Source organism: Mastomys coucha, unplaced genomic scaffold, assembly GCF_008632895.1.
Source record: "Mastomys coucha isolate ucsf_1 unplaced genomic scaffold, UCSF_Mcou_1 pScaffold13, whole genome shotgun sequence".
Classification (NCBI taxonomy): Eukaryota; Metazoa; Chordata; class Mammalia; order Rodentia; family Muridae; genus Mastomys; species Mastomys coucha.
In genome coordinates, this window is record NW_022196895.1 from 48,615,012 (window position 1) to 48,640,254 (window position 25,243).

The 25,243-nt window shown below is 41.2% G+C and overlaps 2 protein-coding genes across 8 annotated transcripts in view; both read left to right on the forward strand.

The window, feature by feature from the left end:
- Nucleotides 1-25,243, forward strand: part of Sncaip (synuclein alpha interacting protein) — a 144,838-nt gene that overhangs the window by 51,112 nt on the left and 68,483 nt on the right. For 6 of the 7 annotated variants that reach the window (XM_031365679.1, XM_031365683.1, XM_031365680.1 and 3 more), the window contains exon 2: nucleotides 19,269-19,371. In XM_031365679.1, the coding sequence (XP_031221539.1) occupies nucleotides 19,315-19,371 (57 nt within the window). In that variant the 5' untranslated portion in view covers nucleotides 19,269-19,314. Of the gene's footprint in view, nucleotides 1-19,268; nucleotides 19,372-25,243 lie in introns of those variants that run through there. The other variant, XM_031365684.1, reaches the window with a different exon arrangement.
- On the forward strand, nucleotides 6,273-7,859 carry LOC116087160. Its single transcript, XM_031365685.1, has one exon. The coding sequence runs from the start codon at nucleotides 6,601-6,603 to the stop codon at nucleotides 7,567-7,569; it is 969 nt and encodes a 322-aa protein (XP_031221545.1). The 5' UTR covers nucleotides 6,273-6,600; the 3' UTR covers nucleotides 7,570-7,859.

Sequence of the window (25,243 nt, forward strand, 5' to 3'; positions counted from 1 at the left end):
AAAAAAAACTTAGCAGTGACCAAGGACTCTTCACTATTCATATGAGGTATTGAGTCTGGTTTGACTTCCGGGATCATCTCATACCCTTTTCATATGTAAACATGCAATATGAGAATATATTCATACATGAATGTGAGTTGGATATATGATATGTAAACATATGCGCACACTTATGACTCTTCACATTCTAATGTCTCTGAGAAACTCCCATTTAGACATCTAAGAGACAAAGCAGACCAGACTGAGTAAATCGTTTGGTCCATGCAGTTTACCCCAGATCTCCCAGATTTTAATTCTGAGGGCAATCCTTTAACAGCCTGCCAGTCTGATAGGCTGGCCTAGAAAGACTCAGGTATATACAACTACTCTGACCACTTTGCTTTCTAGTTCACCAGGCCTGCCGGCCTCCACCCTCCGACCCCAATACAAAGTGTCCACCGAAGAAAATGAACTCATGAGATCAGCCGCTTCTGTAGGAAGCTCCTCCCCTCCCAGCCTCTTGTGTTCTGACTGAGTCTGACCCAGAGGGTGCCTACAAAGCTCTCCTGTCTGGGACGCTTGCTTCCTTTCCACTTTTGTGGTCCTCACACTTAGAGATGTCATGGACTACTTCTCAAATTCCCTCATCTCCCCCGGCTTCCATGTTTCTGTCCCCATTATCGAATCCAGTATATCCAGAAGTCAGCAATTTCTATTTCTATTCAGAACCCTGCCGGCCCACTGCTCTTTGGAGCCACACAGATCTGACAGGGCATCTTGACTCAGTCCTGAACCAAGAGGAAGTGATCAGGTCACTTGGCCTTATTGAATCGAATGCCTCGTGGGGTTATTGTAAGGATTTGGGGAGATGATGTATGTGAAGGGTCCGTCTCCTTGCCAGGCTTAATAAATCTTAGTTGCCTTCTCCCACCAGAGTGGCCTGGAGCTCTTATCCACATTTCCCAGCACTTAGCACAGTAATATAATTAGCAACATTAGTGTATCTAAAAGCCAATTACCATTTAATTGCTCTGGCCCCATCCAGACTGAAGTTGTTCTCCATTCACTTCTAATTTCGGTTTAGGCAGTTTAGTCCCTACTCCAGCTAGTGGCACATTCACGGTCTTCCAGAGAATTAAAAATAACTTTAGGCAGCCACTGGCTGTTACAAGGTAAAGGATTCTGAATCCATTTTTGCATGGCATCATTCTTTCTTTCTTAGCAATTATGGAAAAGTAGCCCAGCCCTGCTCAAGAGCATCCTCTCCCCTTCTGTACTCCATCCCTACTTTCATCAAAATAAATAAGCATCTTCATACACATTTAGATTTCGAATCCGGCTTTAGGTGAGTCACCTCAGATTATTTATTTACATCACATATTCAACTTAAAGGAGTAAATGTCCTTTCCTTCAACCTGTGAAGTTGATCTTAGCAGTACTGGGAGGTCATAATGCCCAAATGAAGGGAGTGTGTTGTATTTTATCTCCTTCTGTTCCCTACTCCAGTATCTCATAAGAACAGCAGTCTCTAGTTATAAAAGCCTGTTTTTTTTTTTTTTTTGAAACTTCCAGGCAAAATCTTTAGAACTTCACATGTGCTTTTGCGGAACCCTAGATTGCCTTAAGCCACACGGAAAGCATTTACATCTGAACCACTTTCCATGTGATTGTGAGTTGAAGTTTAAAAAAAAAAATCTAAATAACTTTTAGCAGTTTGAGATTTGGAACATAGCCTGGGCCATATAAATCCCCCTTTTGGTTCCCTTTCTGTTAAATCCGATGCCAAAATAAATGGCAGCCATAGAGAACCTTTGAACTCCTCGGTTCTCATGTGACCTCAGTGAAGTTGGATTGGCAGAACCGGTATTTGGTTTTCAAAAGGATATTTTATTTTTCATTCCTCCCTTATAGTAACCACAGTCACCTTCCTTGGTAGAGGATATAGTATTGCTTCCTGGACCATTTGTACTCCGAGATATGCTACTAAAGGAACCCATTGGTGTGGTTCTTGAAGATCATTGGGTGGCATCCAGGTTTCTTAGCACCTTGCATCAAAACTCAGTCCCCTTTGTGTCACCCTCTTCCTTTTCCCTACCATACGCAGTCATAGCATGAGGTCTGGAGTTTAATGACGCCTCCTCTGACAATTAGAGCAAGTTGGCAGAGCTTTGCTGGGCTTTGGATGCCTTGTCTGTGGCTGGGGATTAAAATTTAATACCTCCCTCGTGGATCTCTTTCTTCTCTAAATTCTTTTAATTGAACACTTTACATTTATGTATGTGTGCGTGTGAGTGTGTGTGTGTGTGTGTTTCATATTACCTTTTCTCACCCCATATCACATAAACTAACAGTCTCTAGTTAAGAAGAGTCCCCAAGGTTCTTTAACACTTCCAGTGGAGATCTCCTGTGGTCGGCACATGGAAGTCAAAGGACAGCTTGCTGGGGTTGAGTTTTTCCTTCCACTGTGTGGGTCTTGGGATCAAACTCAGGTCATTGAGGTTAGTAACAAGTATACTTTTACCCCCCCCACACACACACACAGAGAACCATCTTGCCTGCCCCCACCAAATATTTTGCTCTTGTAGAAGTACTTGCAGAGGTTAGAAGAGTTTGGAGAACCTTGGAATGTTCCATGAGAACATTAGGGTAATTCTTATGAGGGCTTACAAGTCAAGAAGACAGGGAACACAGACACAAATGAGGATTCTATTGGGACCTGAAATACAGGTCATCCTTGCTACACTGTTTAAAGACTTTATAGCTCCATCCTATCCCTGCCCCAGAGCTTTACTGAAGACCAACCCTAAGAATTATTAACTAAGCCGGGCAGTGGTGGCGCGCCTTTGATCCCAGCACTTGGGAGGCAGAGGCAGGTGGATTTCTGAATTTGAGGCCAGCCTGGTCTACAGAGTGAGTTCCAGAAAAGCCAGGGCTATACAGAGAAACCCTGTTTCAACACCCCCCCCCCAAAAAAAAGTTAACTAGGATATTTGATGGAAAACTGTGAATAGTAAAACATTCAGACTGTAACATAGGATTGTTCTCTATGGGTTGGGGAAGGAAGAAAGCATGCTTGAGGAAACAAACTCCTCTACCTTCCAAAAAGGTTTAGTATGGAAGGAAAGAAAGAGTCCATGTGCTACTTGGCAAGATCAATGTGAGTTTTCTCAGGTTATCTCAAACTCATCAAGGCCACTCTCTCTTTTATAAAAATATTTTATAAGATCTTTGGTAATTTCATGCATATCTTGATTATATTCTCTCTCCCTCCCGCAGCTGTTTCAAGATCCACCCCCTTCCTTTCCTGTAAAACTCCGTGTTCCCATTTTTCCCACTTACACTAATCTTTACTACCCAAAATATTCTTAGATGTGAGGCCTTCCACTGGACCATGTTTAATTTACCTGTATGCCTATGTCACTGTGGGGGCTCAGGAACGTTGGATATAGCCTTTTTATTTTTAATCTCATGTAAGGCATCCTAAACTGGTATATGGATTTATGGGATTCTTTATGAGGTTCGGAAATATGAACATTCATGCCTACTAATACTGAAAGAAAAAGGAAAAAAATGTATTGCCATTCAAAAATCTGCATGATTTGTATATATCAGACCCTCCCCCCCAAAGAAGTAAATTTATGGGCTTTATCTGTTGGATGGAACAATTGTAAATCAAAAAGGGGATGTAGTAAATAGTCAACAGAAAATCTGTTTTTGCCAATGTGTGTGGAGAAGCAATGAGAACCAATCATGCAAGGCTGTGTTACTCAGCCTTTCAGTGCTAGACCAAAATACCTTAAATATCTTAAATGAATATCTTAAATATCTTAAATGAATTTGTACTTCAGGGATTTGGAGGTTCCAGACCATGACCAAAGACTCTGCTCCTAATATGCCCATCAACTATGAACTCATCAATGACTCATCCCTTGACAATGTCTGTGAATGTGGGTGTTTGTATATGCATGTGTGCCTGCATACCCACACAGGTATAAATGTGCAGCATGTGCACACACAAATGCGTGTGCATACATGTAGAAGCCAGAGCCCAACCTCAAGAGTCATTCTTGAGGAGCCACTTATCTTGTTCTCATAGAGTCTCTCACTAGGGTCAGGAGCTTGCTGGCTAGGCGAGCCTGGGTGGACAATGAGCTCCAGGGACCCAGTGCTGGTATTGTAAGCATGCACCACCATGTCAGGCTTTTCCTGTAAGGTCCTCATACTTGTGAGGCAAAAACATTACCAACTGAGCCATCTTCCAATTCTCTCACAGTTACCTCTTCTTAGCACCAGCATCTAGGGATAAAGCCTACAACAGAATGAGTCATTGGGTTGGGGATGGGGGCACTTCATATTCAAACTATAACACTAGATTCTCATCTTATCAGTTGCTAGCTCTGAGCAATTTGCTCTCTGGCCTTCTATTTCCTCAGTACTGAAATGAGAATGGTATTAAGGTTTAAATCATATTAAGTTTGCAAAGCGAGACAAATATAACTTGTTTAAGTTGGTGGTAAGTAATTTATAGTTCGTAATAATGCCTAAGCATTATGGCTTTATGGTTGTTGCTACTAATATAGCTATAATCATTAGAGAGAGGGAAAATGCCTGTGCCTGAAGCTGACTGGTGTTTCGAAGGAAAGAAAATTGACTGCAAACATTAACTTCTCTATTAGTCTTAGCAGTCCATAAAGGAAATAAGGAGTTAATCTTTCCCAATCCAATGGATTGTGAGGTCCAGTTTTTCTACCCATTTATAGTGTCAAAATTTTCTTATCAAGTGCAGACTAGGAGTTTCCCATACCCTTGAGGAAAAGACTGGGAGATGCCAAGTACTTGCTTTATCATTATGTAGATAAGGTATCAGCTAATTTTCTACCTCTATAATCTATAATTTATGGCTTGGCCAAAGCTAAACAGAGAAAGAAAGATAGAGACAGAGAGAGTGAGAGAGAGAGAGAGAGACAGATGACAGACAGACAGAGCAAGCAAGCACGTTTCCTTGCAAAAGCCTTGGTTTGTGATACATCCTAGTTTGAAATCATTACATTATATTATTCATTTATTATTATATAAATAATTATAATTATATATTACATATAATAATGTGAGAGATTATACAAGAACACAGTGTTTTGACTTCTCTCCAATTTGTGTGCCTTTGTAAATCAGGAACACATTCCTGTTCTGATGAACTCATGGAATACAAGGAAAGATGAGAGAAAACATTGGTAAAGAAAGTAGGGAAGGAAAATGGAAAGAAGTCAGGGAGAAGCAACTGGGGGAGAAGAAGGGAGACAAATAAACATGGGATTTATGCTCAGCACAATAATTATAACTATATATTATTCATTGTATACATCTATTCATCCTAGCTAACTGTGAGCTCTTAACAAGAAGCTACTGAAATTGGAGTTAGGAAGAAATGAATGCAGGTGCTCAAGCTGGTACCAGCCAGCTCCAGTGCACCCCTGGATCAGGCAGGAACACGTGCTTTGACAGTTCAGGGTAGGATGGTTGATGACAGACCCCACAAGCAATTTCAGGACAGGTAAAGTACAGCTGTACACTCCAGTATGACAGTTTTGCTCAAGGAGGGATCCCATCACACCTGCCTCGGTTTGTGCAATTACTCTATCGTGACAAAAACCGCTAACAGCATTTCTCAGAACTCATCCCCTCTGGCAAATGACACATGACTATATTTCATCCCCAGAATGGATCATTATGGCATACTTGACAAGCAAGTATTCATCCAAAATGTGCAATGATGGCAGATGGGTATTTGCGTGTAATGTTCCCCACCCTTGCTCTGTGCTCGCCCATTACCTTTAGGAAAGAAGTCACTGCACCTCTTGTGCTCTAGAAGAGAGATTCACTAACCACTGCCCAACGGTTCACAATTCGGGTAACGTGGTTGTGAGCAGAAATCCCATGTTTATTTGTCTCCCTTCTCCCCCAGTTGCTTTTCCTGATTTCTTTCCCTTTTCCTTCCCTGATTTCTTTACCAATGTCATCTTCCATCTTTCCTTGAGTTCCTGCTTTGCAAAGGTGTACAAATGGTAGAGAGGTCAAAACTGGCGTGTTCCTGTATCATCTCTCTCACGTTATTGTTCCTATTCTTAATTTGCCACTTGATTATTTTGAAATCTGCCTTGTTCGTTCTTTAGATTTTTTTTTTTCATGAAGTGTGATGAATTTGACCTCTGGCTACCCTTCCTTCACTCTCATCCATTTATTCTTCTTTTTAGGATTGTTGGACATTGATCATACCTATATAGGAATTACATATTTAGGTATGACAACACTATAAATACATTTCTGAGAATTCTTAATTACATGGTAATAGCTGCACCTCTCTGGTGACTGTGAAAAGTCCCTGGAGAGGATGAAACACAATTCTCTTGGGAAGCAGTTCTGTTTTCAACAGCTGGTTTCTGGAAGCAAGCAGAATTCTCTTACACAGTCTGCTGGAACAGTGACAGGGTACCAGAGCAAGATTTTGACAACCTAGTGGGGTTAGAAAACCCTCAGCCGGTGTCGGTAAAGCCCTCTAACAGTTCGAAAGCCTGATGACTGAAGTCACAGAGAAGATTTCCGCAGGCGCAGTTCACATCTACCATGAAGCCCTCTGCAGACGTGCTTGAGATAATTGCCTGTGCTGCTCTCATCCTCGTGAGCTTTGTAGGAAATGTATGTCTATTGTATTCCACAAGTAAGTGCATCGCTGGGGGCCTGCAGACATCTTTTCTCCTCATTATCAGCCTGGCATTTGTCCACCTTATTAAAAACCTGGTGGTGAACATCCTCAAGATCGTTTACTCTTCTGGTATCTTGCTGGACTCTTGCGGTTGCAGAGCTCTGCACTTCACTGCAGCCCTGACAACCTCTCTGACCATCTGGTTCATGTTATATTTTGCGTTGTTCTACCACCGGAAGCTTTACCGAATTGTGTACCCCTTGAGTGGAGCTGCAACCCTGAACCAACAGAAGTACTGCTGGAAGGGGATTTCTGCACTCTGGGTGGCTGGGGTGGTGGTGTATATCCCAGTGTTGATAAATAGAAAACCAGAGCACATCAATTCTGGAAATGATACAAGCTCGCCGTCTACTAGAAGAATCCACATGGATTGCTTAACTGGCTTTGCAAATGAGCAGGTAGAGTTTTACTATGGGAAACTATTTTTAGTTTTGATTGATATCCTTCCTCTAGCCATCTTAGTGTTTGTCTGTTTCTGGATGGCTCTCCTCCTTTCGGAGAAGAAGAAGATGACATATGGCGACATCTGGATCGGAGATGATGACTCAGAAACCGAGGTCCTCCGAGGGGCCAAGTTCAGTATCATGTTAATGTTGCTCATCACGCCCCTTTGGGTTTCTCACTTTATCTTAGTCTATTTTTTGAAGGACTTGGAGGCCTATGTCTTTATTCCAGCTGTTCTCACAACCCTCTCCTCTGGCTTCTCTGCTCTCGGTCCTTTCCTGCTTATGTTGGTTAATTACAAAATGAAGCTGGTGTCCTTCTGTGGAGCCCAATGGGAAAAATCCACACCACAGCCTGCAGACATCATTCTGTCTCCGTATGCTTAATGGCTGCGTGAATGGGTTCAAGTGAAGCTCGGGAAAACTGACCCTGTCACTGGAGGGCATAGCTGCAGCTGTCAAAACCCTCAACAAATTTCCAAAAAGATGGCCAGAAAGCTGACTCCTCTAGGAACTGATTTCTTAGAGAGTCTTTACAAGTAGATTAAAAAAAAATACTATGTTTTTATAAACTGAAGAAAAACAGCCATTATGACATTTACTATTTAGGACAATGGTTCTCAAACTTCCTAATGCTGCAACCCTTTAATATAGTTCCTCATGTTGTGGTGACCCCCAACCATATTATTTTATTGTTTCTTCATAATTGTAATTTTGTTTTATGAATCATAATGTAAATATATGATATGTAGGTTATCTGACAGGTGACCCCTGTCGGGGTTACAACCCACAAGTTGAAACTACTGGTTTAAAATAACACTGTGTGTGTGTGTGTCTGTTTTGTTTTGTTTTTTAATGTAGAATTTCTAAAGAAGGTCAGTGATCATCAGCCTGTAAATGAACTCTGCATGGGTACCATGTTAAGTATTTACTCTGTGCAATGTTATATTTTTAAAAAGCAATGTTGTTGAAGCCGGGGTCAACACTTCCCAGACAAATCCCTCTAGGTGCGCCTGAGGAAGTTGCATTTCTATCCTGTGTTTTCCTGAAAGGTCTCCAGACACACTGGAAGTGCATTAGATAGGTGTTCAGTGTTCAGTGTTTACAGGGTTAATTATACTGTCTCATGGAAGCTGGGAGCAGATTTTATTTATTGTCCCTAACCTAAGTCTTTAGTAAAATATAGCTAGATAAAAAGTATTAAATTAAAGTGTTGATGTCTGCTTAGTTATATTCTCAAGAGTGTATGATGTATAGACATTCAGTTGCCCTTAACACATAACCCATTCTCCTTACTTGATCACACAAACATAAAACTGCATCTTGTTTTTCCTTCAAAAAAGAAAGGGCATTGAAATAATAGATAATGTATTTCTACTTTTGGTCATTAAATGGGTGTATTCACAAAATACAAGGAAAATATAAGAATCCTCATAATTATTTGCTTTCTAGATTTAGATTCAATTTTAAAAGCACATTATAATTCTAATTAAAATTGGATGAGCAGGTTTTTATGTTTTATTTTTTATTTTTGTAGTTAGTCATTGTAGCTGCTGAAACCCTTAGAGTCCAGTGAATAATTATTTTAAATGTCTATGCATAAATTTGTGTACAAAACAGTACATTTAAATCTAATTCTTAATAATTCTTTTTTTTTTTTAACTTTCTTGCAGTAGCCATATACCTAGAGGTTTTCTGCAGTTCTAGTGAATAGATCTTTTGAAACTGAAATTCTTGGTCTAAAAACTCACAATTACAAATCTGGTTATCATTTACAGAAGAGACTTAGAATATCATAGTTGCTAGGCAGTGCTGTAGAGAAAGTAAATTTTAAAGAACCAAAGCCACAATTCTGTAAGGACTGTGCACCATTGTGTGTCCCTTGTTTGACACAGAGAATGTTTTAAAAGTCAGACTTAAGAGCTTCCGAGACTTCCGGGTGGTCTTCATGGGAAATGCTTAGTTGAGTCCACCGAGGCAGTTTAATCAGAGGGCACCAGGCACATATCCTGGATAATGAAGTTAACATCTGGAGAGATGGAGGATGTGGGGAAGAGGTCGCCATCTTTTTAATTAAATGCAGATGTAGCCAAAGCTAGGAATAGCCATTGATCTTCAGTAGTGGTTCTTAAATGTGGTTCTGGGACCAGAAGAAACAGTATAACCCAGGAACTGGTTAGAAATGCAGATTCTGGGACTCTGCCTCAGACCTGTTGAATCCAAGAGTTTAGGTTGAGTACGGCAGCATTTTAACGAAACTTCTGGGTGACTTTCATGCGTGGAGCAGCTTGAGAACCATTAGTCTATGGCTGCTCCAAAGTTTAATCCTCACAAATGACCAGAATAAAGCCAAGATAACTGACTCAAGATGTCTTCTTCAATGCTCCTTGTGTGTGTTGCTGCCATGTCTGCCTCCCTCGAAAAAAAGCAAACAGGTTTGCCATCTGTGTCCCATACATTGTCAACAATAATTGCCAAACAAATAAATTCACTGTAGAAATTAAGTCTTTTTTTTTAAATTTTTTTTTTTTGCAAAAATGAAAATAAAGCATGAAACTTCAGGTGTGCAAACTATTTGAAACTTGGATTTGGATGGTTTCTTAGAGTTTCTCAGGATCCAGTTTCCACATCGTTCCACAGTTCTGTCCAGAAACCAGTGCAAAAAAACATGACTGGCTTAGGCCCAGCTGAACTTTCCAGAGCTAGCAATGCTGCTGCTGCTGCTGCTCCTCCTCCTCCTCCTCCTCCTCCTCCTTCTCCTCCTCCTCCTTTTTCTTCTCTTCTGTCTTCTTCCCCTTCCTAGATATTTTCATCTAGAATTGGCTTCATTAGATCATGGCCATGTCCTTGTGGAGTTAAGTTTCATCTACAATGGAAAATCATGTGTTTCCTGAATGACCTATATAGTCCACTCTTTAAAATAGTTCTTTCATCTTAAAACTCTTATTCATTCCTAGTCCTGTCAAATTCTTGTTGAGATCTAGACTGCCTGGATGAAGATAAGAGAGACTTGGCAGACATTGTCAAAGTAGTATGTCTAGTGGGTAAAAGTGGGTCAGGACTGGTGAGAGGACTTTGGAGACATTTCCTGATTTCATCTCTGACCATACAGCATCTTTCACTGACCCAAAACAGGATTCTCATCACATCTCTCTTATGACTCCTACCAGACTTCCGGCTGACCAATTCCCTGCCCGGCTCACTTTGGTCTCACAAAGCACCCTGCTCTATTCTAGTTCATTCAGTGTGTCATTAGACACGGAGTCCTTTCTCAGTCTCAACTCTCAGAGGCTCAGACATGCTCAGGAAGTCAAACATTTCTTATGCACTGGTCATTAAATTTTTGAACGAGCCAAGGATGCTGGGCATGTTTGTTTTGCTTGTCTGAGATATCTCTTAGGTCTGCTGCAGAAGAGTTGCCCAACCACAAGCTCTCTTCCTCCCTTGTCTTGTCTTAGGTTCAACCTAAGCTATATCTTCATAAAAGGTGACCCCAGGAATGAAACATGTTTTTCCTTTTGCTGTGAGTCTATGTGCTTTTAACCTTCTCTGGTGTGGATGCTGTGAATATGGAGCCTTTCCATCTTCAAAAGATATTTTAAATATAATACTCATCTTACATCCCATACACAGACACAATACAGATCTAAAAGAATTTGTCTACCCGAAGGTTAAAACTAGTCTTTCCCCATCTCTAATGGTTTAGTGTAAGTTAGCTGATTCTTAGTATTTGGTTTCAGAAACCACAAATTAATCATCAGATCATAGACAACAATTTTAAACTGTTAATTAAAAAGTTAAAACTGTTGAAAAAGAAAGAAAGACCATTATCTACAGAGATTTATTAGAGAAATCCTGATCTCTAGCAAGAGTTCTACTACTACATTACTGCTTTAATTACCTTTTCAATAAGATGTAATATAGAATATTCATACATTGTAAAACTAATAGATCTTAGTTGTATGATAAAATAGCAATTCATTGGTGATCAGAAACAATTATTTCCCAAGTCACCTCATTAGCAAATGCACCAGTGGCTTCAGTGTGACACTTTATAGTACTTAATGTTAGGTCTAACTAGGAATTTTGCTCTGTAGGTTAAGTAGATTCATGATAAAACTCTCAATGCCATTAGTAAAACATGTACTTTTGTGAGCCATGAATTTTCTAAGTTCACCCATTGTGAAAAAGAATGATTGTCATAAGTCTAACATTTTCTGAAAGATGAAGTTGAACCAACAAATTGATGGTGAGATATGATCTCTCACATACTAGTTCATGTAAGATGTCCAACAGACTTCTGCCCTTAGTGGCAGTGATGATTACACCTAGATTTCTACTTAGGATCCATAGGAAAGATGAGTAATTCACAGGGTGTTATGGTTCTTGAACACTTGGAGCAATAAAATCCAGGGACTATGTTATGGGATTCTAATCAAGATAGCTCAAAGAATAGTCATGTTTCAAGGCAGCCCAGGACAGTTGAGAAACTAAACCTTCTGGCAGAGAGTGATTCATGTTGATTGCCCTTTTTCTTGACTTCATGATATAGAACCTTGGGCGTGATGTTCCTGAGTTTTGTCATCTATAAAATTGGAAGTGCATAAATGCAGATCATAACTCATGATCTCCTCTCCTCACAGAACTATCCAAAACAAAGTCACATTGAACACATTGAAGGTGATTTGGAAGCAGAAAGTGTTTGACACAGATGTAGGGTTACTATATTGTTGCAGTTTTAGCAAGAACTTGATGAGGGGTGTAGGGGGTGTAGCATGGTGCTTGGCTTAAAATTCATACTTTTTGTTTTGGGTTTGGTTTTTGGTTTTTGTTTGTTTTTGTTTTTGTTTTTCAAGACAGGGTTTCTCTGTGTAGCCCTGGCTGTCCTGGAACTCACTCTGTAGACCAGGCTGGCCTGGAACTCAGAAATCCACCTCCCCTCTGCCTCCCAAGTTCTGGTATTAAAGGCATGTGCCACCACTCCCCAGCTTTTTTTTTCTTTTCTTTTCTTTCCTTTTCTTTTTTCTTTTCTTTTTTCCTTTCTTTTCTTTTCTTCTTTCCTCTTCTTTTAAATTCATACTTTTGACTGTGTGTCTATGAGACATTAATAACCTTTCCAAACCTCTGGTTCTTTGTCTCCATAGTAGAAATTATGAAAATGCTTATAGGGTCTTTATGAGACAAAGTGATAGAAGATATATGTAAAATCATCCAACCTTATAGGCTGCAGAGAAGGTTTAGAGGTTAAGAAAGTTTAGTGCACAAGTGTGAGAGAACATCAGCTTGAATCACCAGTACCCACATTAAAGGATTGGTGTGGTGACGAAAACTTTTAAACCCAGTGCTATGCAGAGTGGAGACAGGAGGATCCTGGGATTTGCTGTCTACCGGCCTAGCTACCAGCTCAGTGAGAGATCTTGTCTCAGGAGAATAGAGAGTGAGAGAACAGGGCACCTGATGTCTTCTAGCCTCTGTATGTACTCACAAGTGCACAGCATGCACTCATGCATGTGTACATACACACTCACACACATACACACACATACACCACACATAGCACGTGCACATGAAAATACATGTACCACACTCACACATTCACACACACATACATGTACAACATACACCACACTCTTACACACACACACATACACACACACACACATACACACACACACATACACACACACACACACACACACACACACACACAAACCCAGTCCTAGACCTCCCTGCTCAGTTTCCTTCCCATCTTGTCCCGAGCACAGCCTACAGTACCCTCTCTCCCCTGCAGCACTCTTGTTCCGTTACAATGATGTGTTTTGTTTGCTATCAAAATACTCAGCTGTAGTTTTCCAAACAGGCCAGAAAACTTGATATCCTAAGAACACACTGGGCTTGGAAATCCACCCATGGTCACTCCTGTCTATCACCCAGGTCTGTTCCTCACCCCTCAAGCCTCGTTCTGAAAGGAAAACTACAGAGGTCAGTGTGAGATTCACCCTCTCTTGGGAATTCCCCTTCTCCGCTCTCTTTGGCAAGCCATTGTTGCCCATGCTCCTATGACTCCCCCAAGACTCCCTTGTCCTTTCTCAACTCTCGTCTGCACCAGCCAGCCCTTCCTATCCCCAGGATCTAGACCTCAGTTCATGTACATTCACTCATCACAGCAAGCACCAGTGGACTGAAATAGCTTGCTTTCTTGCTTGCTTCCACTTGAACCGTGTGTTCCATGTTCATGTGGAGCATGTGGTCCTACCCAGCATGTCTGTTCAGACTGTTCTGGAAGTGAAGAACTGGAGAGACTGGGGGTCTGTGCTTTCCCCTCTGTTCCTCAGATGTGCTTCCTGGCACTCCTTACACTGTCTCTTTCTAGTAGAAGAGTCTTGCCTCTACCATTTATCTGCTTCAAGAGTAGGCATTTAGCAACCGCCACGTTTCTGGCCACTGTTGAGTCAAAGAATGAAAAAGAAACTGAATCCAGCGTTTGGAATCAGCTGCTTCCTTGCCAGCCAAGCCACAGAGCCAACTGGGGACATTTCTACCCAAACCTTCCAGGTCTTCATTTGTAATATTTTTTTTTTCAGTTCTTATATTGAACAAAGTAAACAGAGTGTCTGTATGCAGGCCTGCAACTTGAAAATGTATCTGAGTATATATTTGGCAGGGGCTCGGGGAGTGTAGGGAGTGGTGATCATTTCCCAAGTGTTAGTGGATTATGGGGTGAAGAAATGAGTCTCCATGCAAATCAACTGAAGTTACCTCACTGCTGAGCATACTCTGCTCATATACGTTGACAGGCCCAGCTTATTTTTAATTACCCGGCCTCATAATATACGCGCCTAAAAGTAGGAATGGAGACTTTGACAGGAGAGAAGAAATGTGTGTAATTCCAGCCCTCAGAATGACTCCACGCTAACTCCTTCTAAATGGAGTGAGGCAATACACTTTCAAAAGAATTTTGGTAGAGCAATTTATGTGATGTGTGAGTGTAGTCACAAATCAATGCGCCTTTTATGAGCCAAGCACATCAGAATGTGTGTATTACCATGAGTGCAGTTCCTCAAAGAGATTCTGTTGGCCACTCCGAGGTTTTTCCACTGATGCTGCCATTGCCCGCCAGGTTTTTGCAAGTCTTCATTTGGAATGACTTTTTTAGAGTCTGTCTGCAAGTCATACACACACACACACACACACACACACACACACACACACACACACACACACACCATTCTAATGACCTGCCTACTTTCTATCACCACATTTGACTCCTTGCTACTTTTGAGTTTTTCCCCAGCTTATGGGAGTAGCGGAGCCATCGCTGAGGTGACGTCACAAGAAAGTGACAGAGCCCCGACAGATCCTTTAGTACCGGAGAGGTGTTCTCAGCTAAGGGCACCCTCTGAGAGGCAGCCTACTCTCACAGACCTCCTCACAGCGGGCTTTTCAGTTGGCTCTGTACTACAAAAGCCAAGCCTCAGTTTGAAGTTTGAGTAAAGTTGTCTTCCAGTCTCTTGGGCTCATCCAAAGCGGAGGACCAGGATGTCCCCCGCAGCTTCCAGGGAGCTTGCAAGCCTCGACTACCTTGGCTGTATTTCCCGTATCTGAATATTTTCCTTCTTGTTGTAGCAATTTTTGTACCCAAGTGGAAGAGCTAAACTATTCCAATTTATTTTCTTTTTACTCTGTCCAACTTGCCTCTTCTCTCCTCAACTTCAGAAAGATTATTCTTTTCATACATGCAGCAAACATGCCTGCATGGATAACCATACAGTGAAGAGAAATTAAAAGCTCAATGGAGTCTGAACTGGGAATATTTCAGTCACTTGACAATACTCCACTAAAGGGGCCAGATATACAAAGATGTGGGCTGTGGACAGGAGGGCTTCAAAACAAACAAAAGCCCCCCAGGAAACCAAAAGGGATCAAATGACAGCAGTTTTCAGGGTTAGGGATGACAATGTCTGGTGCTATTTAAAAAAAAAAAAAAAAAAAAAAAAAAAAAAAAGTAAGGGACAAAGCCCTGAGATCCTCAACCAGCAATGGTCCTCAACCTTCCTAGTGCTGCGACCCTCATGTTGTGCTGAGCCCCCAACCATACAAGTATTTCAATGGCTACTTCATAACTGCAATGTCGTAACTGTTGTGACTCATAAATAATTTTGGAGACAGGGTTTTGCCAAGGGGGTTAAGACCTACAGGCTGAGAATTACTGGGGCCTAAAGAGTCCAAATGTGATTCACAGTAACTGAAATCGCATACAAAGCTTTGAAGCTGACCTGCCTTTTCTGGAGACCTGAAACGTATTTTTCACTTAAGGGGAAGCCTGATCCTGTCGGACCGGGTAAGGGCAGTCCACTGGCAGCTATGCTGCTGCTGTGGACCAGGGAGGGGAAGGCTCTGGAGTCTTTTTCTGTGCTTGCACTTGGCATGAATTCCTGCCTTCCCCTTTGCCCACACCATGTAAACCCACACCGCTCATAAGAAAGCAAGACCCTTGCATCCCCCAGTTGTAAAGGGGAAGAAACATAATCCGTACCTCGTAACTTTTTATTGTGTTTGCAAGGTTTTCCTTTCTCTTCTCTAATACTGGAGACTGAAATGAAAATGGTGACTGGCCAGTCATGTATTTATTAAAATAAAAAAAAAAATGTGTTGCTGTTGTGCCATGCCTTTTAAACCATCAGAATACAACACACTCAGTCTTAGAATACAAATGAACTCAGCAGTCTTGGCCGGAGCCACCAACTAAAAAAAAAAAAATACACGAGGGGAGTGGTGATAGTTACTGTTTAAAATCCCATTCCTTTCGGCCATATGTCTTCTAAGGTCCAAACGGAAGTGTATTGATTGCATGCTAGGCCTGAGCAGAGCAGCCTAGGAGGGATCTGCTGAACTGAAGTATACAACTTAGTAGGTCCCATGAGCCTGTCATTCCACCATAGCTACTGGGGATGTGGACCCATGTCGCCAAGCCAAGACTTTAAATATTTTTATAGCAAAGCCAAAAATAAAAAAATTCATGTGAAGTCACTCAAGGTGTACAAGCTGGCAACTCATTTGTTTCTGGGTTTGTGGTTGTTGTTGTTGTTTGGGTATTTTTCTTTTTGTCTTTTTTTTGTAAGACTCTCACAATTTTTTTTTTTTTTTGAAATCAAACAAACAAATCCCACCTGTGGAATAGACTTGGCCTTGGCTCATAGATCTCCAAAATGTACTCTGTGTAGTTGGACTTTCTGTTAGGGAAACGGGGCTCAGAACTTCCAAGCTAGGTAGATGGAAGGAGGCTGAGGAATAGGAAAGAAGCATCAACCAGATTCCAGCTTACCTTTTCTTGTGTCACCATTTGAAGCAGCTGCCTAGAGAGAGCACCATCCCCAACACTCCAGCATCTATCTCAGAGGGAGGATGCTGATAGCCCGTGGAAAGGCACATGGGAAAGGGAAGAGGACCGATAATGACCACTGGGACAACTAAGAGAACTACTGGAAATGTGGTTAGGACTGATAAACTGTGGGGATTTCCACACATTAGAAGTGACGATGTAAATACACTCCGTGACCCCTTGAGAGAGAGAAGCTGTGAAACCACACAAAAGGAAGTGGGTGACAGACAAAACAAGCCTTCTTAAAAGAGATGGCCCTGTAGGAAGCAAGGGAATGTTCTAGATGCCGGAGCTGCACTGTCTTCTGGCCTGCAGAGTTTAAAAATTGCACCCCCACCCTCCAAGGGCAAATACAAAAGTAGTATTTTTGCTTTGATATCATAATTCATCTAGTTTGCTGGCTTGGCTACATTTACATGAACATTGTCTTTTCTACTGTCAGAACACCAAGAATGGACTCAGTAACTTCATGCTAATTGAGTTGCCTAAGGTGTATTCATCTGTGATTTGTATTTGGTCTTGTATTTCTGTGCATTTAAAGATCTCTAGTTCCCAGCTCTAGTGTAGTCTCTCTTCGTTGTTTCTTTGTATTTCTGTGTTCTCTGAGATGCTGGTACATTACTGTCCCATTCTGGACCATCTTGCTATAAAATGGTATAACTATGATAAGCATAAAACCAATCACATCTCAAATCTCTCACTTAATTTCATTCTTCTTCCCTGGTCACAGGCCTGGATCCTTTTGTGTCACTTTAATTACAATGGGTATGGTCCATCTAAGAATAGACTAGAGTGTGACTGGTGTGGGTGGTACCTGGTCATGACACATGGTGTCATCAATGTGCCTTTCACTGAAGACGTGGAAATGGCCTGAAGATCCACACAGTTCATTGTAGGGGTGCAGACCAAGGGGGAAGAATGTAAGCTAGAAGGAAGGCTGATGAGCTGAAACCCAGTTTGAGTTGTCTCAGCACCTGTGCGTACATGGAAGAGAAAGTCACAAGGACGTGTGTTTTCCTCTGAAATGTTCTGTGAGGGTTACAGGGAAAGTAACAGGCTTTGACATCAAAGCACTTTATCTCATGACTATGTTTTAGATTTTTAATCAATGACAAGATGCCTGGTTTTAAATTTTATTTTTATAGATCCCATTTTTTTTCTTTAAAGCTGTCATTTCAGACAAGCTGTATCTGTATACCACAAATAGATCATTTCATTAGAGTTGTGGAAACAATGCCCTAACCTGTTCCTGGACGGTTCTGTATTGTAATGAAGGCTTCAGGTGATATACGGATGTAGAAAGGGAAGAGGAAACATGGAAAAATAAATAAGGTCCTAGGTTGGAGGTATGATTGTTTTCTGTAGCAGAGCTATGCCATTTTCATGACTTAAAAGGGGGGATAGATCAAAGTATTTAAAAAGGATGTGCGTGGAATAAGAGTTCCCTTTTAAGAAAATAAGCCAGGTAGCCAGGAATGACGGCATATGCTTGTAACTTTCAGAAGCAGGGACAGGAGAATCATCGCAATTTAGAGACCAATTTGATCTACATTGCTCCAGGCCAGCGATGGCTATACAGTGTGACTCTGTCTCAGTAGTATAAACTTAAAAGCTTGCTTAGACTCTTAGTCTTGTACAAAGAAGCTCATTTTCATCTGTCTAGATACACTTTCAATGTCTGGTTATTTTTTGGTGTTCAGCAAGGCACACCTTCCTGACAGGATCAAAAGAGCCAGGCATGAACCATTTACGATTCTCACATGTGAATGCGTAAGTCAATTTGTGTAATAAGAGAGACACAGGCTGCAGAAAACAGAATCCCTTTTCAGTATCTGAGAGCTGACAGAGGATAATGGCTCTTCTGGGCACCAACAGGAGATCTCCATTTCTGTTCCTGACATGCGTAGGTGCCTCTGTCCCTGCTGATGGTGATGATAAGTGATGACAAAGGAAGTGGCAAGTGATGTATCTTGCCCTGACAGACTTAAAGGATTGCCACAGGCATCCCCGAGGCCAATGCTGACTGAGGACATTCTGGCGACTGTGTCAGGTCACTCTGGCCCTCTCAGACAACACTGCTTAAGGCAGACGGCCTCATAATAACTCAATTCAAATCTAGACTTACAGCCCCACCTCCTTCCTTGTCTCCTTCACCTCTCCTCTTCCTTGTTGAATTCTAGATTCTAAAATAGCCATTACTTTTGATTAGTTGGTATCTGTCCTGTACTGGCATGATTACTGTGGCGATTAAATATCCATTGCTCTGCACACAGCAACCAAAAATGTACCCACAGAAAATACCTGAAGAGTTTCCCTAACAGTTGCAGGAGATTGTCTTTCCATAAAGTTCAAATGTTCACCCAGGGTATGATGGGAGCAAGGTATGGGTTTTGTTGAAAAGTAACATTGATCGTGGAGGGGGGGACGGGGGACTCTGACCCCAGTTACTGCCCAGGAGAAGATAAGTGCAAATCAAGTACAGCAAAGGATTATGGGTGCTCCCTGGGGAGTGATGCTGTGGACTGAGGGAGCTGTGCTCAAGGCTTTTTGCAAAGCCTGGCTTTGGCAGGAGGGAATTGCCTCACGGCAATGTTATTACCCAATTACCTTTTCTGGTTTTATTTTTTCAAATAGAGATAATACTTTTAGTTATAAATAGCTAACCTTTAACCCTCTTTCTTTTTTCTGCTTCTGCCTTACCCAGGATATTATAAATATTCGACCTTACTCAAAATGTACAAAGAAGAATAATGGAAGCCCCTGAATACCTTGATTTGGATGAAATCGACTTTAGTGATGACATTTCTGTAAGTATCACTCCTTACAAGCAATGTTTTCACAGGGTTCTACCTTCACGCTTGCGAGCCTCTTTCTTTGCATCATCTGTATTTCTGCATCTCTTCCAACTTTTTTTATGAACTAAAAACAAGCTCTATAACAGACACAATGTGGTTTGGGTTGGGGGCTCTCTGGGTTTAAAAGAAAATAGCGCCTAATTGTGTATGAAGAGAGAGAAGGGGTTCCCGATACTCAGACTTGTTTAGCATTCTATTCCTAATCTGTTGCAAAGTTGTTTTAAAATTATTGATGAGACTATTTGTAAAGCTTGAGCGCCTGCTCACCATTTAACCTACGAACGCCCATTCCTGATTTCCTTATATGACTGTATCACAATTAGCATTCTCTCAAGTTCACAAGAACATACACCAAAGCCAACTTGACATTTGATGAAAAATAAAAGGAGGGTGCAGGAGAGATGGCTGAGCATTTAAGAACAGGTACTGTTCTTCTAGAGGATCTGGTTCAGTACCCAGCAGCCATATCAGGTGGCTCACAACCAAGTGTAATTCCAGCTCCAGGGCTGGAATTATATATATATATATATATATATATATATATATATATATATTATATGCACGTGCACGCACACACACACATACACACACACACACAAAACCAAAATAAATATTAAGATAAAGGGAAATTTCCCAATCATTGAAAGCATCAAAACACAGATTGGCCACTTGGGAATATTGGCAAGCCATGCATTCAATGGAGACCAAAGCCCCCAGCTGACCTCTGAGGTCCTCTCATTCTGTACTGCTGTGGACTGATGTGTCCCTCAGTTTCCCCAACACTCATGCCCGGCTTCTTCTCCATTCACTAAAGCTTTGCCCTGAGCAAACTGTCTACATACGGCTTGCCTAGAGGTGCATGTGATTCCTTCCATGCCATGGAGTCAGTTTTGTCACCCAGCAGCATGTTGTCACCACTGACACTCCAGGAGCTCACAGCTTCGGACCTCATTTTCTTTGATATCTCAGAGCCTGGAGCTTTGGGTCACTACTGGATGTTGCTCCCAAACAGTGGGCTTACTTTGACATGCATCTGGCTGGAGGTTTATTCCTGTGCTGTACTCCACACTGTGCATAACAGGAAAACTGTATATGACAGTTAGATTGCAGGGATAGATACGATAAATCACTTCTTTCAAACAAAAAAAGAATCATTCTGGTTTTGAACTAGGAAAATATAACTTCATTATTCAGCCTATTTTAGCTTCTAGTTAAATTTTATTGGTTATTATTCAGGCTAATGTGAAGTAAGAGTCCTCTTTTCCATGGTGGATATGTGTGTGTGCATGTGTGTTTATGAATATTTGTGTGTATGTTTGTGTGTGGTGTATGTGTGGTATGTGTGTATGTGTTTGTGTGTGTATATGTGTGTATCTGTGTGTTTGTGTGTGTCAGTCACTGTGCTTGACTTAAGAAAGTGTTCAGAATGTGATTCTTCTGTAACTATTTCTCTCAAGGTATTTGGAAGATACCATGAGAGATAGTATAAAATTTGTTGGAAAGTTGGAAGAGAGACAGAAAAATTACATTATCATTAAGAATTTTGTGGTGGTAGCTCTTGAGGTTTGATGTCAAAGTTGTAGTTTCAGAGTTGATTGTTTTGTGTTTTCAGTTTTGGTCTTGTTTCAGGCAGTTTGTTCATTAGTCTGTATATTTGCCATGCTATGGACAAAACCCACTGAATCACACATTCTAGGCATGTCTAATTATATCCCCAACCCTTGGTTTTGTTAGACAGTGCCCTTTTTAACTAATTATTTTATTTATTTATATCCCAAATGTTGCCCCCTCCTGGTCCCCCTTCCAGAGTTCTTCACCCCATCCCCCACCCCTTTGCCTCTGAGAGGATGCCCCTCCCCAGGCATCCCACTTCTGTGGGGCATCAAGTCTCTATAGGATTAGGCACATCCTCTCCTACTGGAGCCAGACAAGGCTCCTTTACTAGATGTGTGCTGTGAGCCTTGAACCAGCCCTTGTATGCTTTTTGGTTGGTGGTTTAATCTCTGGGAGCTCACTGGTGTCCAGGTTAGTTGACGCTGTTGGTCTTCCTATGGGGTTGCCATCACCTTCATTTCCTTCAATGTTTCCCCTAGCTCTTCTACAGGGGTCCCTGACAGTTGTAAGATTCTGTATTTGTCTCAGTCAGCTGCTGGCAGAACCCCTCATACGACAGCCATGCTAGGCTCCTAGACAGAGTGTCATTATGTAGCTCAGGCTGGCCTTAAGTTTATGATCTCCTGCCTTAAACTCTGAGGCAAGCGTTACACAACTGTCCAGATTGTGTTTTAAGAAAACAGTCTTTGAAGGCAATCAGCCTAGGCTCCTAGCTTCTTCTGACCTTCACTGGCTGGATGGTTTGAAGCATATAAATCTCTTTCCTGAGATGCTCATCTAACTTTTAAAATTGTTTCAATGTTTGGGTGAAATGATAATATATGTGAAACACTTAGCTTGGCACACAGTAAGTTACTCTTTAAAATAGTAGCCTTTGTTATTGTTTCAATGAATAATACAATAATATTTATCTGACCAATAGAGGAGAAAGAACTCAAGGGAGAAGACCAGGCATGGTGTCAAGATTTTCTTTTAAGTACAACAGAGCAGTTGTATTTACAGAAGAATCAGCTGGCAGCAGCCCATAATTTTGATGAATTGGGAAGCTCTACTTGAAAGATAAAATGTATTAAGCAATAACTGAAGCTGTTTAGCAAATTGGGTTACAGGATTATACAATGGCTGAGTCTTTCTAACTTGACCATTCTGAACCATAAATTCAGATTTCCATCAGTAAGAATGTATCTTCACCCAAAGTTTCGCTTTTCAGTGGACTCTAATGTTTGGCTCTTCAGCCTGCATTAAAACTTAAACCAGGTGTGAATTGCATAGTATTGATGAAACAATAATAGTAACACTCATTGCTTCCCATGAGCCAGTCAACATCTTATTCATCATCACGCTGTTGCTATGGAGTTGGTACTATAGCCGTCCTTTCCAGACAAGGACACTAAAGTATTGAGATCTTACCTCTTGCCTCTTGATCATCCAGTTAGTCAGAAACACACTGTTTCCAGAATGCTCAGTTTCACTGTAGCACTTTCCTGCCTTCTCCCAGATGAACATAGTTTATTGCAGTGATTCAAGCCAACAGCAATCTTTGGACCCTCTTTCCCACCAATGAGCATTTTGTGATATTGAGTTTTCATGGTCTTACTAGGAAGGTGCTACCGATTCTGCTGGGTACAGAGCAGGAGTGTACAGTGTACACAGAGGATTATCCAGGCCAATATGTTGACACTAGGGAAAGGGAGAAGTCCAAGTCTGTTCTAATCCCCCTCGAAACTGAAGAAGCTCTACTTAGCAAACCCTCCAGCCTAATAGATCATTTTATCATAATTCAGTATGAATCAAGTCTAATACCCTAAGCATGACAGAGCGTCACTATTCATTAATGATTTCATGGGGGAAAAAAGTGAAGACAAACTCATAAATCACGAAGCAAGTGTTTTCGCCCTGTTTAGGTAAACTAGGAACATTGGCTGTCGAGGCTGCTAAATGAAAAGGATTCAAATCCTGTACTCAGAAAGGAAGGCACTGCCCAAGTGCCAATTCACTAACACAAAGAGAAATGAAGTTTCCCATGAGTTTGCTTTTGGTGTTTGGATGGCACAGACCCCTGTCTCTGCCTTTTCCGTCTTTCCTGATGAAGAGGCAAGAGGAAATGGAGAGTCCAGGCAGCACTTGTTGAAGATGTTTACAAAACTTGTGCTGGGGTTTAAAACTTCCCTTCTTACCCTCCAACTATAGCCCACTTACGTAGTTTGGGCTTTTTGTTTCATGGTTTTTCCCCTCTGGTCATGAGACTGGTTCTTGTTTTAATTAAAATACAAGCTGTATATTTGTATAGAAAAACAACTAGAACTTGCTGTCTCTGTCTAATGAGACAAAACACAGAAGGCAACCCGACTTATTTTGAAGTTCCCCAGACTTGAAAATAATGGGCTTCCTCTGTAAAATGCAAAGTTTAAATGGTACATCCCTGTAACCCTGCCATCTGAGAGAACGGCTGTAACCCTCTGAGAGAGAGCTCACACAAACATAAAGGCTCAAACCTTTCTCTCACTGCTAACGGGTTTACAGAACCCTTTATTTGGTGTAAGAACCAGGCCCCCCTATCATCAAAACAAAAACAAAACCCTCCAGGACTCTGAACCATGGTATACTTATTTTATTAAGGAAAGCCAATTTTTAGTTCTCGAAAATAGTATGTTAACGCAGGCCTGCATAACTAAAGCAGAAGCAAGCTAAATGGCAGATAGGTGAAGTGTGTCACATGCAGTCACCAGCTGTCAGATGCAGGCCCTGTCACAACACCGAAATGAAGCCTTTGAAGTCAGTTATCTTGCTTAAGCCCCACAGCTCTGAGAGAAGCCAGTTTTGCTTTCATCCTGTTTTACCAATGGCAGAAGTGAGATGTCCAGGGGTACTGTGACTTTCGCAAGGTTACAGATAGATTTCTGCAGGGACAGGACTTGATCACAGAACTCTTTGGCCAGGGTATTGTGACCTCCTGAGAAACTTAGTTGAGTGGAAACATCTCTACATCTGTAGTACAGTCACCTCATGTGCCATCATCTCCATTTGGTACTGGAGGGCTCATAATTGCTTCTTGGTGGTGAGGCACTTGGTTCCCAGTACAAAGAAATGCAATCATCTAAAAGGGTGGCAAGCAAGACCTTAACTTTTACTACACCTAACGTTTCCCTTGAAGGTAGCCAGGACCTTCATGTAGACTTGTTCTTATCAACCCTGCCCTTCCTAGAAGTTACCCTGTTCTTGTCTGTATTTAAGCCTTTTCTTGGTGCTAGTCAGAGTGACGCAGCTTCAGCAGCAATCCGAATACTACTAATTTTTTTGGCAGTGTTTTATTTGCTGTGTCCTACATTTGAGTCCAAATTGCCTATTATTCCTCTTCCCTAGCTCCATGGTATTAAGAACACATTTCTGAGTTTAGCATCCAGTGCCCTATATTTTGGTTGTTCTCTAAGTACCTTTCAAAAAATTGAATAGCAATTGTCTGATCTAGAAGCCATGGAATCCACAAGTCATATGTAGTGGGCCTCAAGACTTGAATTAAGTTCCCCTTCTCTATCTTAGACCAAACACCCACAGGAAAGAGGAAGCTTAAGTAGAAATTGATTGCCAAGAAAAAAGAGCAACCACATTTTAAATTTAAGTTTAGATTTTCATTCAAAGAGCATCTAATTTTTAATTTGCCTCCTCCTATTCTGAATTTGGCCCTTGGAGTACTCATCTTGCCAGGTTGCCATAGTATTTATTAGACTGGCTACATAGCTTATTTATACAAACTACTTGCTCATAGATAACTATTTTGCCAATCTAGTCAGCAAGTGTTTATTAAACATCAACAGTGTTCCAGGCACAGTTCTAGGTTTGGAAAAATACTATAAACTTGGTGCTCTCAGAGAGTTTATAATAGCAAACAAGCTATTATGTTTCATAGACTGTAACATATGCATTATATCTGTGAAATGTCAGGTTACCTTCATGTAAAGTCACATGGGGTACCAATCACTAGTCTTGGCTGTCTGTGTATTGGTGATGATTGACTCATGACTCACAGTTGACTCTAGACAAGCACTGATGTCGGACAAGGCCCACGGCTGGGCATCTACCGACTGCAAGATAAATGCGTCTTTTAATTGTTTCCTCATTTATAATTTTTCAACATTTATTATTGTGTAGGCTTAACTTTTTAGTGTTTTTTTGAAACTCTGAATGTAAGTAATCATGGTACTTAACATTT